A 12,425-nucleotide genomic window follows, 5' to 3' on the forward strand; every position below is an offset into this window, starting at 1 on the left:
ATCGATGTTGTCGAGTAAGCAACCGGCAGGCCGCTGGAGCCCAGCAAGAACGCCACCAAGTTTGTCAGCCAATGCGGAGCCGTTGTTAGAGACAACGTCTCGATCACCGTCCAGGAGTGGAATGAGCCAAAGAAGGCACGTGTTGGTTTCACTTTTGTCGATAAGAGAACAAAAAAGATTGCTTCAATAAGCTTATGGAACATTTCGTTGTACCTCCGGAATACCGCAAATACGATGAGGAGGGTAACAAGATTGCGGAAAACAAGGAGAGGCGCAAGCTAGTCAAACGAGTTCGCTCTTTCTAGGATGGCCAACGCATTCCGGAAATACAAGCAAAATCTAGCCCATGACTTTGTCAAGCCGGGCAAGACTCCGGATTTCAAAGGACAATATGAGAAACTGCAACATGATTGGCCAGAATTTGTGAAGCAAAAGAAATCGGAGCAGTTCCTTGAAATATCGAAAAAAATAAGGATAATGCGGCCAAGAAGGAGTACAATCATAAAATGGGGCCGGGAGGGTATCGCTTTTGGCAGCCTAGGTGGGAGAAGATGGAGAACGAGCCGAGGACGCGAGGAATCCGTCCGAGTACGGAGGGATGGGACCCAAGGGCCAAAAGCTGGTGGTACGGGCATGGGGGATCGCTGAACCCGGAGACAGGGGAGTGTGTTTACCAGGGCAAAATAATTACACCCACCCAAAAGCTTATTGAGGCAATGAGGGATGCTCAAGAGGGGAGGATCAAGTTCAACAGAGAGAACGACGCCTGACAAAAGCCCTCGGGAATCCTGAACACGGAGGACGTGTACGATGCATGGGGCACATTCCGTGGAAAATAGGGTTCCCCCAGAACGATGACCCGTACGGTTACAGAAGCCGTAAGAGAAAGATGGATCGGGAAGCGAGATGTTGTGGCGCGGTTGGCATCGGAAATGGATGTCATGAAGAAAACCGTGAGTGTACTAGTAGCCGAAAGAGATGCAGCTCGGGCGCGAAGCATGAAGATCATCCATTGGATCTCGGAAGCCAGCCGCGGAGAAGCAGCGTGGCTTCCACGGATGCCCCATCGGCTGGTGCACCGACGATCGAAATTACCGCACCGGAGCCTCCGGTGGTCGAAATTACTGCACCGGAGCCTCCTCGCTACCCCGTGGACGATATAAAGGAGATGAAAGCATGTCATCTCGTATTATCCTATCGGGAACATGTCCATGAAGGTAGCCATCGGCAGTGCTTTACCACCTGGAGCACTCCACCACAACAACCCCATTCAAGATGGCTATGCTCGTGTCACGGTGGAGGACATAGTCCAAGGGTTTGAGGACCTGGACATTGACATTGCTACACCGAAGGGGCGACAAGACTTGGAGATGTCAAGCGCCGATTCATTCTATGGCGAAGAAGTTTATCAAGTTTCCGTGCGAGGCGCCAACAAGTCCACCCCCTACGGTGGTGGTGGTGGCGGCGGTGGCGGTGGTGGTGGTGGTGCTTCACCTACACCTCCTTCACGAGGGCCGACGCCGCCCCTCAATTCACCTCCCGCGGGTAGCAGCCGCCGCCCCTAGTCCGCCCCGGGCGGGTAAGCGCACGCCGCCCCCAATCCACCTCCGGCGAAGAAGCGGAAGCGACGAGTCCTGGATTATTAACCCGGACCCTTACGTACCTAAGAAAACAAAGGTACCGGAGGTATCACCGAAGCCTCTCCCCACGAGGCCTTGGGAAAGTAGTGCCGAGGAAGTCGAGGCGGGCGCGGCCGCCGATTTAGAGAAATGGAAGGCGAGCTGCAAGAAGAAAATAGAGGGCGAGCCCAAGCCGGTATTTTCCGATGAGCAAAAGAAGTGGGCTAAGTCATTTTTGAACACACCGTCCCAAGCCGCAAAGAATCCGCTCGACGACTATGCACGTGAACTTCGTAGGCAAGCACTCACGTTCAAGAGGAACCAAGATTTGGCGGAGAAGCGAGGAGAAGAAAGCCTTGGAGGAGGCCGAGAAAAAATTAGAAAGGGGGAAAGAAGTTGCCCAGCTCGGGGAACAAAGTAAACAATCGATCGCCCCGCTCATAGTGCAAGCCGCCGGTCCGGATGCCCCCGATATCATAGCAGCTGCGGCAGCAGCATGGATTGACCGTAACGAGTGCCGGAGAACAAGCGGCCGACTTAGGTATCACTCTTCGTGCACTGTTAGGCCTTGATGAGGCGCCAATGAAGGACGTAGTATTTACATATGTGAAGAATGGCCCTCTCGTCGAGCCTGCGCAGGAAGAGGATCTACCTCGACAAATTAAAGGTATGCTAAATTGGTACAAGAGTTACATAAAACTTAAAAACGCCAAAGACTATATTTATGCGGAAGTTAGAGCTGAGCATCACTTCAAACATTACTATATCGCGGTTCATCAGAGTGAATTGTTCCAGCTGTTCAATCTGCGCGACCTCGACAAATCTATCATCGGTTGCTACGTTCGTAAGTGATTTATTAATTTCTACCCCATCTCGTTCATTGCCTGCACTATATATTGTCCTAACTATCTTGTTGTGTACGCTATTATGCAGAATGAAGAAGCGGGAAATGCAAATAAGGAACATCCATGATGTTGGGTTCATTGACCCATACATCGTTAATTCATATGTGTTAGAACACCACCCCGCCGACGTGGAGGAAGACCTCGTGGCGGTTTCTTAGAAAACAGGAACTCAAAAGTGATATTCTATTTCCTTACCATTTTGGGTGAGTGTTTCTGTCTTGAGCACATTCTCTTTTGTTTACTCCATGCATGGTATGTGGCTAATCGATGAGTTATATATGCATGATCGTGCATGTATCGTGTCCGCAGGTTCCACTGGATTCGATGGTAATTCAATTTCACACCTCCACAGTTCTCGTCCACGACTCTCTCGAATATGGATGCGGCGCTTTGGGCCGACATGAGAAAAATGATGCAAAAGTAATTGTTTTCATTCATTTGCGCTCTATATCGATCGGCCTATTTCGTTCATCATTTCCTAATATCAAGTAACTAATTAATAACTCTCTTGTTCATTTAATTTTCTTTGCCTCGTAGGGTTTGGAGACGGTTCGTAGATCAAAAGGTCGGTGAATTCAAAAAAGAGCTACATTTTAAAAGGGCAGTGCGGACGACTGGGGATATTCAGCCACCGGGGACCAATCTATGTGGATACTATGTTTGTGAGAGGATCCGGAGATACACCAATGAGCGGGACCAGTCGGATGAGCTCAACATCAAGAGGAATAACCTCCGGAAGACGCTTAGTCCGGAAGCTCGCTTCCGACCACTTCAGGAGGAACTAGGCTGGATGGTTCGCGAGGGAAGTCATCGATCCTACAGGACAACACTACGTAGAGGACGTAGAACTATACATGCATTAAATTATGTATGGAAACTTGTTCAAACTTGTATATGGTCATCCGATGATATTGAATATATAGTGTATATTCCTCTTGAATTCTTTTTGGTTCTAATTTCAAATTTGTTTGAAATTGTACATTCATATGCATGCATGTATGTAGTACCGTAGAATATGTGAAACGTACTCCTTCAAAATTACAAATAAAGCACAAAAGAAATAAAACAATACAAATTAAACCTCCGGCGGCCTTTAGTCGCGGTCGGCCAGAAGAACCGCGACTAAAGGGCCTCCGCCCCGACGGTCGCCTGGCGCCCACGTGGATGGGCCTTTAGTCGCGGTTCGTAAGCAACCGCGACTAAAGGGGGGGCTTTAGTCGCGCTACTTTGGTCGCGGTTGCGCAACCGCGACTAATGGCAGTTGCGAACCGCGACCAAAGGACCTTTTTCCACCAGTGGACCGACCTATTACATGCCTATATTTGGCCCGCGCGGACACTCTACTGAATGCTCGCACGTTCGTCCTAGCCCGCTTGGCAATGGCCGAATGGCTACTTCGCCTTTACTAAAGGGAGGCTAACTTCTAACGAGCGGAGCGAGGCTCGTCGTCCGTCACGGTACAAATCGTTACCACCGCCTATATATACATGTTGTAAGCCGCCGGCTAGGGTTTATCAGATTATAAGATAACCCACGGCGTTAGTAAACACTCCCCGATAAAGTGAAGTTTTGCCGGCTGGAGTCCATGGTTTTTTCCCTTCTGTGTTGGAAGGGGTTTTCCACGTTAAATCTCGTGTCTCCACTGTGTTTTCTTTTATCGTTCTTTGTTATTTGCTTGTCGCGTTTATAACATTCGTGCATGTGTGGTCTCTAGCGTCGATGTTGATGCAAGCGGCCACACCCAACCGAGGCCATGACCACTTCCGTCTAGCCTTGGCCCAAGACCACCGGAAGCCACATCAACCGCCGCCGACATGGGGAAGACATGGTCGTGGAAGAAAAACCAAGCACGACCATGAAGTCGGGTTCTTGCGATCCGGCGGCACCAGAACTCCGGCAGGAGAACGATGCCCACCTTCCCTTTGACTGGCCCCTCAACGCGTGGAGGGTGTTCGTATCGTCAGCGCCACGATAGGGGCGGGAGCAGCGTGAGGAGATTCGATGGTGACGGGCACTCCTGGCATCTATACTACGATAGTACATCGCCTACACCCTCAACACGTCGGTGTGGGACAACTTCGGGCGGTGGGAATGGGCACGTGATGTCGCGCCGCCTTTCTGGGCGACTACAACTAGGACTACAATGAGGCGCCACGCCCGTGAAGGAGGAAGAGGAAAACGAAGAGGAAGAGGTGGTGGGCAGCGACGGCATCTCATGCAAATAGCCGCGAGATGACACGCTGGAATATCTCGGGCTCTTGCGTGAGCAGCTTGAGGCCATGAACCAGGAGGATGAGCTCCCCTGCCAGCTAGACGAGTAGACGAGATGGACAATGACAAAGCCTTAAAGTTGGGCATCACTGCATCGGAGCCGGTGTCTATGGCCGAGTAGCAAGGCCTCACCGAGTCACAATGTAATTAAGTCTTTTTAGCAATCAACATGTACATCGATGTGTACATTTGAACGAGACTTTGTGCCGAAAAAGCATGGGCGTCACGGGACCAGGCACGTACGAACGTATTTCAACCGGGGGAAGGTGGCCGTGCACTCTGCGCTCATGGGCATGGCGCGGCTACCGTCGCTTTACTGTGCCATTTTGTTTTTAATGCGCGAAAGCAGCACCACTTCAGCTGGCTGTCTAACCAGCAACTACCAGCGCTACGACGAGCGAAGCGGGAAATCGTACGTTGAATTCTTCTCCTCTGCCTGCTCATCAATCCATCTACAGTGCCTCCTGAGTCCTGACTCCCGGCTCGTGTTTTATTATAAGTAGCGCGAGGCTGGGTGGTGTCCAGACTCCACAACACCGCACATCCTTGGGTTTGGAGGAGATCGAGGAGGCGGGGCGAGAGCGAGATACATCCCACCGCGGAAAAAGGTCTCTCCCTACCCCTCCTTCTCCGGCGGGCTCCGGCGACCGTCCGGCCATGGTGTCTCCGCTGTCTGCCTGGCCATGGGCAAGCCTAGGCGCATACAAGGCAAGCACACTGTCCACCCGCCATTGCTCCGAGAAGATAGCTTGACATGTTCTTGCTAGCCTAGCCTAGCTCGTCGCAACAGTAGTTCTGATCTTGCTCTCTGTCTTTCTTCAACCTTGCAGTACCTGCTGTACGGTCCACTGGTATGGACGGCGGCGCAGGCGTGGCGGGAGCAGGGCGGCCCGCCGACGGGGTCGTGGTGCTTCCACCTCCTGGTCCTGCTGGCGCTCCGGTCGCTGACCTTCCAGCTGTGGTTCTCCTACGGCAACATGCTCTTCTTCACCCGTCGCCGCCGCGTCGTCCGGGACGGCGTCAACTTCCAGCAGATCGACGCTGAGTGGGACTGGTACGTCAGCCTAGCTATGTACTTCACTCTTCTTCGCCAGAGTAGCTAGCTAGCTAGCCGGCATGCTCACTTCACTGTTCATGTTCATGTTCATGCCGCACGCTGCTGCAAGTTTGCTCAGACCATTAATTGAACAGCTTGTCAGTTCCTCGCTACAGCTTGTGGATAAGTGTAGTTTCGACATGGACGTTCGTCTTCAGAGCTAGGTCTTTCCGGCATGCCTCAGATCGAGCTTGACTGCTTTATCTCTAATTTTCATTCAGTCTACCACTAGATCGACTAGTGTACATGCAGTCGTGCAGACAGTATACGACCGGTGTCTGTATCGTTCATTTCCGGCTAGGTTTGTGGTCAGCTTTGGGTGACCACTAATCTTTGGGTGTTCTTCGTTCGAGGCTGAGGGCAGGTCCCACGTAGTGTAGCATAGCTCGCAGTGAATGCATCGCAATAACGCCTACTATCTGGATTTGGGTGTTCGTTGGTGGATGGCCAAAGTAGGAGCAGCACCCCGCACGAAGAGCCGCGGCAAGCAACTTGAATGCATCCCAAGCGCGTGATGGCCGCCCAGACCAACACAGAGTGGGCATCGCGTTTCCTCACGGCTCCCTCCCATGCATGCTGACATGCGTGGGGCTTTTTTTTCCTCCAATTATTTTGGAACTAGCTGTTGCCGTTTCGACTACAAAATAGGAATCTTTTCGAGCTAGACAAAAAATGAAGGATTGTTTTGGGGGCTAGCTAATGGATTGATTGTGGTGCAGGGATAACCTGGTGATCATGCAAACCCTGCTCGGGGCCATGGCGACCAGCAGCGCGCTGTTCCCGGCGATCACGGGCCTCCGGGTCTGGGACCCGCGGGGCTGGGCCGTGGCCCTGCTGCTCCACGTCTCGTTCTCCGAGCCCGCCTTCCGCTGGGCCCACAAGGTCCTGCACCGCGGCCCGCTCTTCAGCGAGTATCACTCCAACCACCACTCGTCGCCGGTCACCCAGCCCCTCACCGGTACACTCTTTGACTCTCAGTCCTAGGACTCACTCACTCAAAATAATGGCGACTTCCTAATTACTCACTTGACTTCGCCTTGATGTGTGTCGCCTGCTGCAGCTGCGTACGGCACGCCATTGGAGAGCCTGGTCCTGACGCTGGCGATGGCGGCCCCGATCGCCGGCGCCTTCCTGGCCGGGGCCGGCTCCGTGAGCCTCGTCTACGGGCACATTTTCGTCTTCGACTACCTCCGCTGCATGGGGTACAGCAACGTGGAGGTCATCTCGCACAAGACCTTCCAGGCCTTCCCCTTCCTCAGATACCTCATCTACACCCCGACGTGAGTAACTCTTCTACTTGGCCGAAATTAGATTTGTGTATGCCGCTAATGCTTACTGTATGCATGTGATTTTTTTACTCACCGAAATAGCATGTACAGTATAAACACTGCACATCCCTGTTTCCGACAATACCGGAAATTCAATTCGGCTCCCGGGTGCGTATGCTCCCTATACCAATAAATTATATTTCGAGTTGTCGAAAATTTTTGACAAAAAATTCTACATGTACATCTCCATAATATATGTGCATTCGTCAAGTTTCTCGAAAAAATCAATATTTTTTGTGTTCTATGCAAAAAAGAGAAAATTTATCTTGTAAAAACATTATTTTTAGCACTGAGTTTTGTCTTTTTAACACACGTCACATGATAAGTCCATTTTTTATGAAGCAACTTTGTGAGCGTGTAGCACGTGAAGATGTACGTGTGAATTTTTCGTTTCAATTTTTTTGAAATTCAAAATATGTGTAAGATGAATTTCAAAATAGAGGGAGCATATGCTCCCATGTTCCAAAACACCACTCCCCGACAATACATGTTAGATTTTCTTGCCAGTCAACGATTTTAGATGTCGCTATTCTGATGATATAGAAAAAGTAAAGAAACTAGCATCGGCATCACAAGATCAAGACCCATCACATGATCACAAGATTATATATTTCTAGAAGTTGATGGTCGAGTGTCAATGTCCTGGAAAACTTGCGACTTGTGTTAGGCAGTCCATGTGTAGTGGATACTGTACGCGAGCGGCGTAAATGGAAGCCCCGCCCAACCAACCGGAAAGGTGCCGCTCCGCACGGCCCCGGCCGGAAACAGCCAGGCAATGATCGGCAGATCCCGGATGAGCCGGGGCACGGCGCGGTCGCTGTCACTGTCGCCCTAACGTGGACCTTACTACATACAGAGATTCAGAGATGCACCACCAGTATATTTGGTGTTCATGGTGTGAGTACTTAGCAGGCAGAGGGATGTTAATGTAGATACAGAGAATCAGAGATGCACTACATTTGCTGTTCATAGTGCAAAGTACTCCTACATTTTCTTGGGTCTCCTCTAATTAGTTGCTACGACCATGCACGTTGGCTACCGTTTATTCAGGAGACAGGGGACGGTTAATGTGCGTCAAATCCCTTCTGACTTCTGGACACTTTCCAATCAGTGTTCGATATCAAATTTGGATGCCTCCCATGATCTAGTGAATTCCATCCATGTGTTGGTTAAGACCTATGGCTGCCAATTAATCATCTGTACGTGTCGTGCATGTGTTGTGTAGGTACCTGAGCCTGCACCACCAGGAGAAGGACTGCAACTTCTGCCTCTTCATGCCGCTCTTCGACGCCCTGGGCGGCACCGTCCACCCAAAATCATGGGAGCTCCAGAAGGAGGTTGACCAAGGTACACAGCATCGATCATGGATGATTCATGGCAAGTTCCAGTCAAAATAAGAACGGTTCAATAAACTGAAGTGATGGATGATGAAAATGCAGGGAAGAACGACCGGGTGCCAGACTTCGTGTTCCTGGCGCACGTGGTGGACGTGGTGTCGTCCATGCACGTGCCGTTCGCGTTCCGGGCATGCAGCTCGCTGCCCTGGGCCACGCACCTCGTCCTGCTCCCGCTCTGGCCCATCGCCTTCTGCATGATGGTGTTCCAGGTGTTCTGCTCCAAGACATTCACCGTCAGCTTCTACTACCTCCGGGGGCGCTTCCACCAGACGTGGACCATCCCGCGATACAGTTTCCAGTACTTCATCCCGCCGATGAAGGAGGGCATCAACCACCAGATCGAGCTCGCCATCCTCAGGGCCGACAAGATGGGGGTCAAAGTGCTGAGCCTTGCGGCGCTTAACAAGGTGAGCAATGTCACGACATCTGAAGCTCTGATAAAAAAAAAGGGTCCTAAAGTTTCAGAGAATTTAAACTGACGTGTACTTTTGGCTGCCTGCACATTCAGAATGAAGCGCTGAACGGTGGCGGCACGCTGTTCGTGAGCAAGCACCCGAACCTGAGGGTCAGGGTGGTGCACGGCAACACCCTCACGGCGGCCGTGATCCTCAACGAGATCCCCAGCAACGTCAAGGAGGTGTTCCTCACCGGGGCGACGTCCAAGCTCGGCAGAGCCATCGCGCTATACCTCTGCAGGAAGAAGATCAGAGTTCTGGTACGCCCTGAATTCTTCAGATCCATGTCTCATTTCAACAGTGATCAGTGCAACCAATCTGCAGTGAATTCGTCTGATCGATCATGTTCTTTCAGATGCTGACGCTGTCGTCGGAGCGGTTCCTGAAGATACAGAGGGAGGCGCCGGCTGAGTTCCAGCAGTACCTGGTGCAGGTCACCAAGTACCACGCGGCAAAGACCTGCAAGGTAGTAAACCCCACAGACGTTCATAATTTGCAGCGAAATGTTTTGGAGGACGGTTCAGAAACCTGACGAAATATGTATGTGTGCGTGGTTTTCAACTTCAGACCTGGCTAGTGGGCAAGTGGCTGTCGCCGAGGGAGCAGCGGTGGGCGCCGCCGGGCACGCACTTCCACCAGTTCGTGGTGCCGCCGGTCATCGAGTTCCGCCGCGACTGCACCTACGGCAAGCTCGCCGCCATGCGGCTCCCCAAGGACGTCCAGGGCCTCGGCTCCTGCGAGTACACCATGGAGCGCGGCGTGGTGCACGCGTGCCACGCCGGCGGCGTGGTGCACTGCCTGGAAGGGTGGGAGCACCACGAGGTGGGCGCCATCGACGTGGACAGGATCGACGTCGTCTGGAAGGCGGCGCTCAAGCACGGCCTCTCGCCGCCGTGACTCTGGCCCAAGGCGTAGGAGCGCCGGCCGGTCGGCCGGAATAACACACTGGGCTGTGCGTTCGACTACTGGATCGATCGACGGGCGTGCGTGTGTTGATACTTGATAGTAGCATTGGATGCTCACGTCTTATATGTACCTAGTACGAATACAAAAATGGCAGGAGACGGATTATTCCTCCCTGAAACTAGTAAAACCGGGAACCGGCTTGTTTCAACCGTATCTAGGCTGTCTCGGCGCCATTGTCCCTTGTTCAACATGTGTCTTTCCTGTCATCGTCGGTGCGACGAAAATCAGGCATGCTAAATTGCTAATCTAATTCTACCCCGCAAACGTCTCGAAGTCTGGGATATTATAGTCTTTCCTCCTTAAAGAAAATTTCGTCCCCAAGTTAGAGTTGGTAATACCTGAACAACTCTGGATATGCTTTCCTTAAATTCACGATATCAAACGCAAATCACAGTTTGTGTTTTCTTAGAGCATCTCTACCAGGTACCGCAAATCCCCGAACTGCAAAAGGCGTTTCGTGTTTGGGGATTGAAAAGCTCTACGGCAGAATAGATACACTAAACAAGAACTACAAATCGGGGAATCAAACCCTTGCGTCCTATTTTTAAAGTTTTTCAATTTTCATAACATAATTTACATGCGGATTTTGAAAAAGAGGAACCTAAACTAGTTCCTAAACCTAATATAAGCTAGCCCGGGTACTAACCTACATCACCAGGACTTGGGGGCGATAGTGTCGCCGAGATAATCACCCGCGACAGCCTCGCCTCGTCATCGTGCGCGGGTGGGGGAATCCCGTTCCACGTGGAACACCTCGGGTTGCGGCGGTGCACTTGCTCGGAGATGCGCGGGCTGCGCTCGGGGGGTGGGTCCGGCGTCGACGTGAAAATACGCCCTAGACACGAGGAATTGGGCGGCGCCATCGCGGGATGAGGTAGAGCGGGTGGAGAGGAGGAGACCGGCGGCGACGATTTTGAAATGGCGGACGGAATCGACCGGATTCGAGCAGCGGGTTGTGACGGGATGCTCTTCTGTTCGGGCCGTTTTTGGCCCAAAACCGAAGGAAAAAAAATGATACATGCCGGTTCGCCAGATACCACAGTTCAAATGTTTAACTCACGACGCGTGTGCTCATGGCCCAGTTTGGGCACCAGCAGCAATAGGGACGAGCTCATCTGCTTCCAACCCACACAGGTTGTAGACATGCTTCAACCGCGAGCACACCGCCACGCTGCTCCTCCGGAGGCCATGAAAGATCGCTTCTCGCTTAGCTGAAGAAGTGGACCGCTTGTCTTCTTTCCCTTTTATTCAACCCTTTTCCCGTTTCAAGCATGCACGTATGGAAGAGCAAGCTGCACTTCTGGCACCCACACTGAAGCGTGCAAGCTGCAAACTGCCAAAATGATGAAAACACATCCTTGTCAACTACAAATGAAAAAGGCCAAAGCCTTTCTGGCATTCATCATTTGTTCACCCCATTTTATAGGCATATAATTCACCAACCAACTAGTAGTGTCCGCATTTCATAATGGATGAAACACCTGGTACCTCTCAAAGTATATTATGCGTATCACACGTTTGAGACACAAAATTTCATTAAAAGAACATCGTTACACCCGAGCCCTTCTTTCGTCAAAATGTATTGTGAAGTTATATAGGCTCACATTCCTTGGAGCAATGCTCCACGTACGATCATTTACGTACGACCAGACTCAAATTAGGCTCAGTTAGAATAAGGAACCCATCATTGGAAATGACCTGTGAGTCTAGTCGTACTAAAATCGTACACAAAAAGTCGTATGTGAGGCAATTCCGGTCTACATAATCACCACAACATCGCTTATCAATTGATCGTCCTTGTTGCTCTGCATGTAGTCCATCGCCTAAGACAACTTGTTCTTCAAAATATCATCGTTGGTGTATGCTTGGATCAAAAGACAAAATACCCATGGGAAACGAGTGCCCTTTATTTCTTGTTTGGCGATGTCAATTCAAGACTTATATGAAGGCACCATCATGTGCGACACGTTTTGGTTAAATGGTCCAAGTGAAAACAACAACACTAAAACTCAATACCGACACCTCATATCTTACGTACGGATGAAGAGGCACATGTGACCAAATCTATTATTCAAGATCCCGACGGACACTTTGTTGTGGCTAATGGTATCTTCGTACCACATGGTGCGAGCACGGCGATCACATACTCCCTAAGGTATCATCAGATCCAAGCAATCTAAAAAAAGTAAATCTGTAGTCAAGTTATTTAGCGAGCTAGTTATCATGGATAATACTTAAGACAATTCTTTTCATTTTTTATAATAGTAGTGTTAAAATGAGCTTTGAGGTTATACAAATCACACAGTGTCCGACAAGCTCACACTATTAATCCTCAAGAATTGGGATTCATTAGTAATAGATTAAATTATATTTGTTGATCTATCTCTA

General features: G+C 50.7%; 1 protein-coding gene across 1 annotated transcript; it reads left to right on the forward strand.

The window, feature by feature from the left end:
* The first annotated feature begins 5,439 nt into the window (after positions 1-5,439).
* Positions 5,440-10,144, forward strand: LOC124699601 (very-long-chain aldehyde decarbonylase GL1-3-like). The gene is made up of 9 exons (XM_047231881.1): positions 5,440-5,503; positions 5,626-5,849; positions 6,611-6,849; positions 6,952-7,171; positions 8,445-8,566; positions 8,659-9,023; positions 9,125-9,331; positions 9,427-9,537; positions 9,639-10,144. Exons 1-9 carry the CDS (start codon positions 5,453-5,455, stop codon positions 9,966-9,968), a joined length of 1,869 nt encoding a protein of 622 aa, XP_047087837.1. The 5' UTR covers positions 5,440-5,452; the 3' UTR covers positions 9,969-10,144.
* Positions 10,145-12,425: the final 2,281 nt, after the last annotated feature.

This window comes from Lolium rigidum, chromosome 1, assembly GCF_022539505.1.
Source record: "Lolium rigidum isolate FL_2022 chromosome 1, APGP_CSIRO_Lrig_0.1, whole genome shotgun sequence".
NCBI classification, from domain to species: Eukaryota; Viridiplantae; Streptophyta; class Magnoliopsida; order Poales; family Poaceae; genus Lolium; species Lolium rigidum.

What these genes read in the sequence shown, in the direction of transcription:
- LOC124699601 (XM_047231881.1), top strand. Translation starts at nt 5,453, where the DNA reads ATGGTGTCTCCGCTGTCTGCCTGGCCATGGGCAAGCCTAGGCGCATAC. An exon ending in ATCGACGCTGAGTGGGACTG is followed by an intron (nt 5,850 to 6,610) that starts GTACGTCAGCCT and finishes ATTGTGGTGCAG; the next exon opens with GGATAACCTGGTGATCATGC. An exon ending in CCAGAAGGAGGTTGACCAAG is followed by an intron (nt 8,567 to 8,658) that starts GTACACAGCATC and finishes ATGAAAATGCAG; the next exon opens with GGAAGAACGACCGGGTGCCA.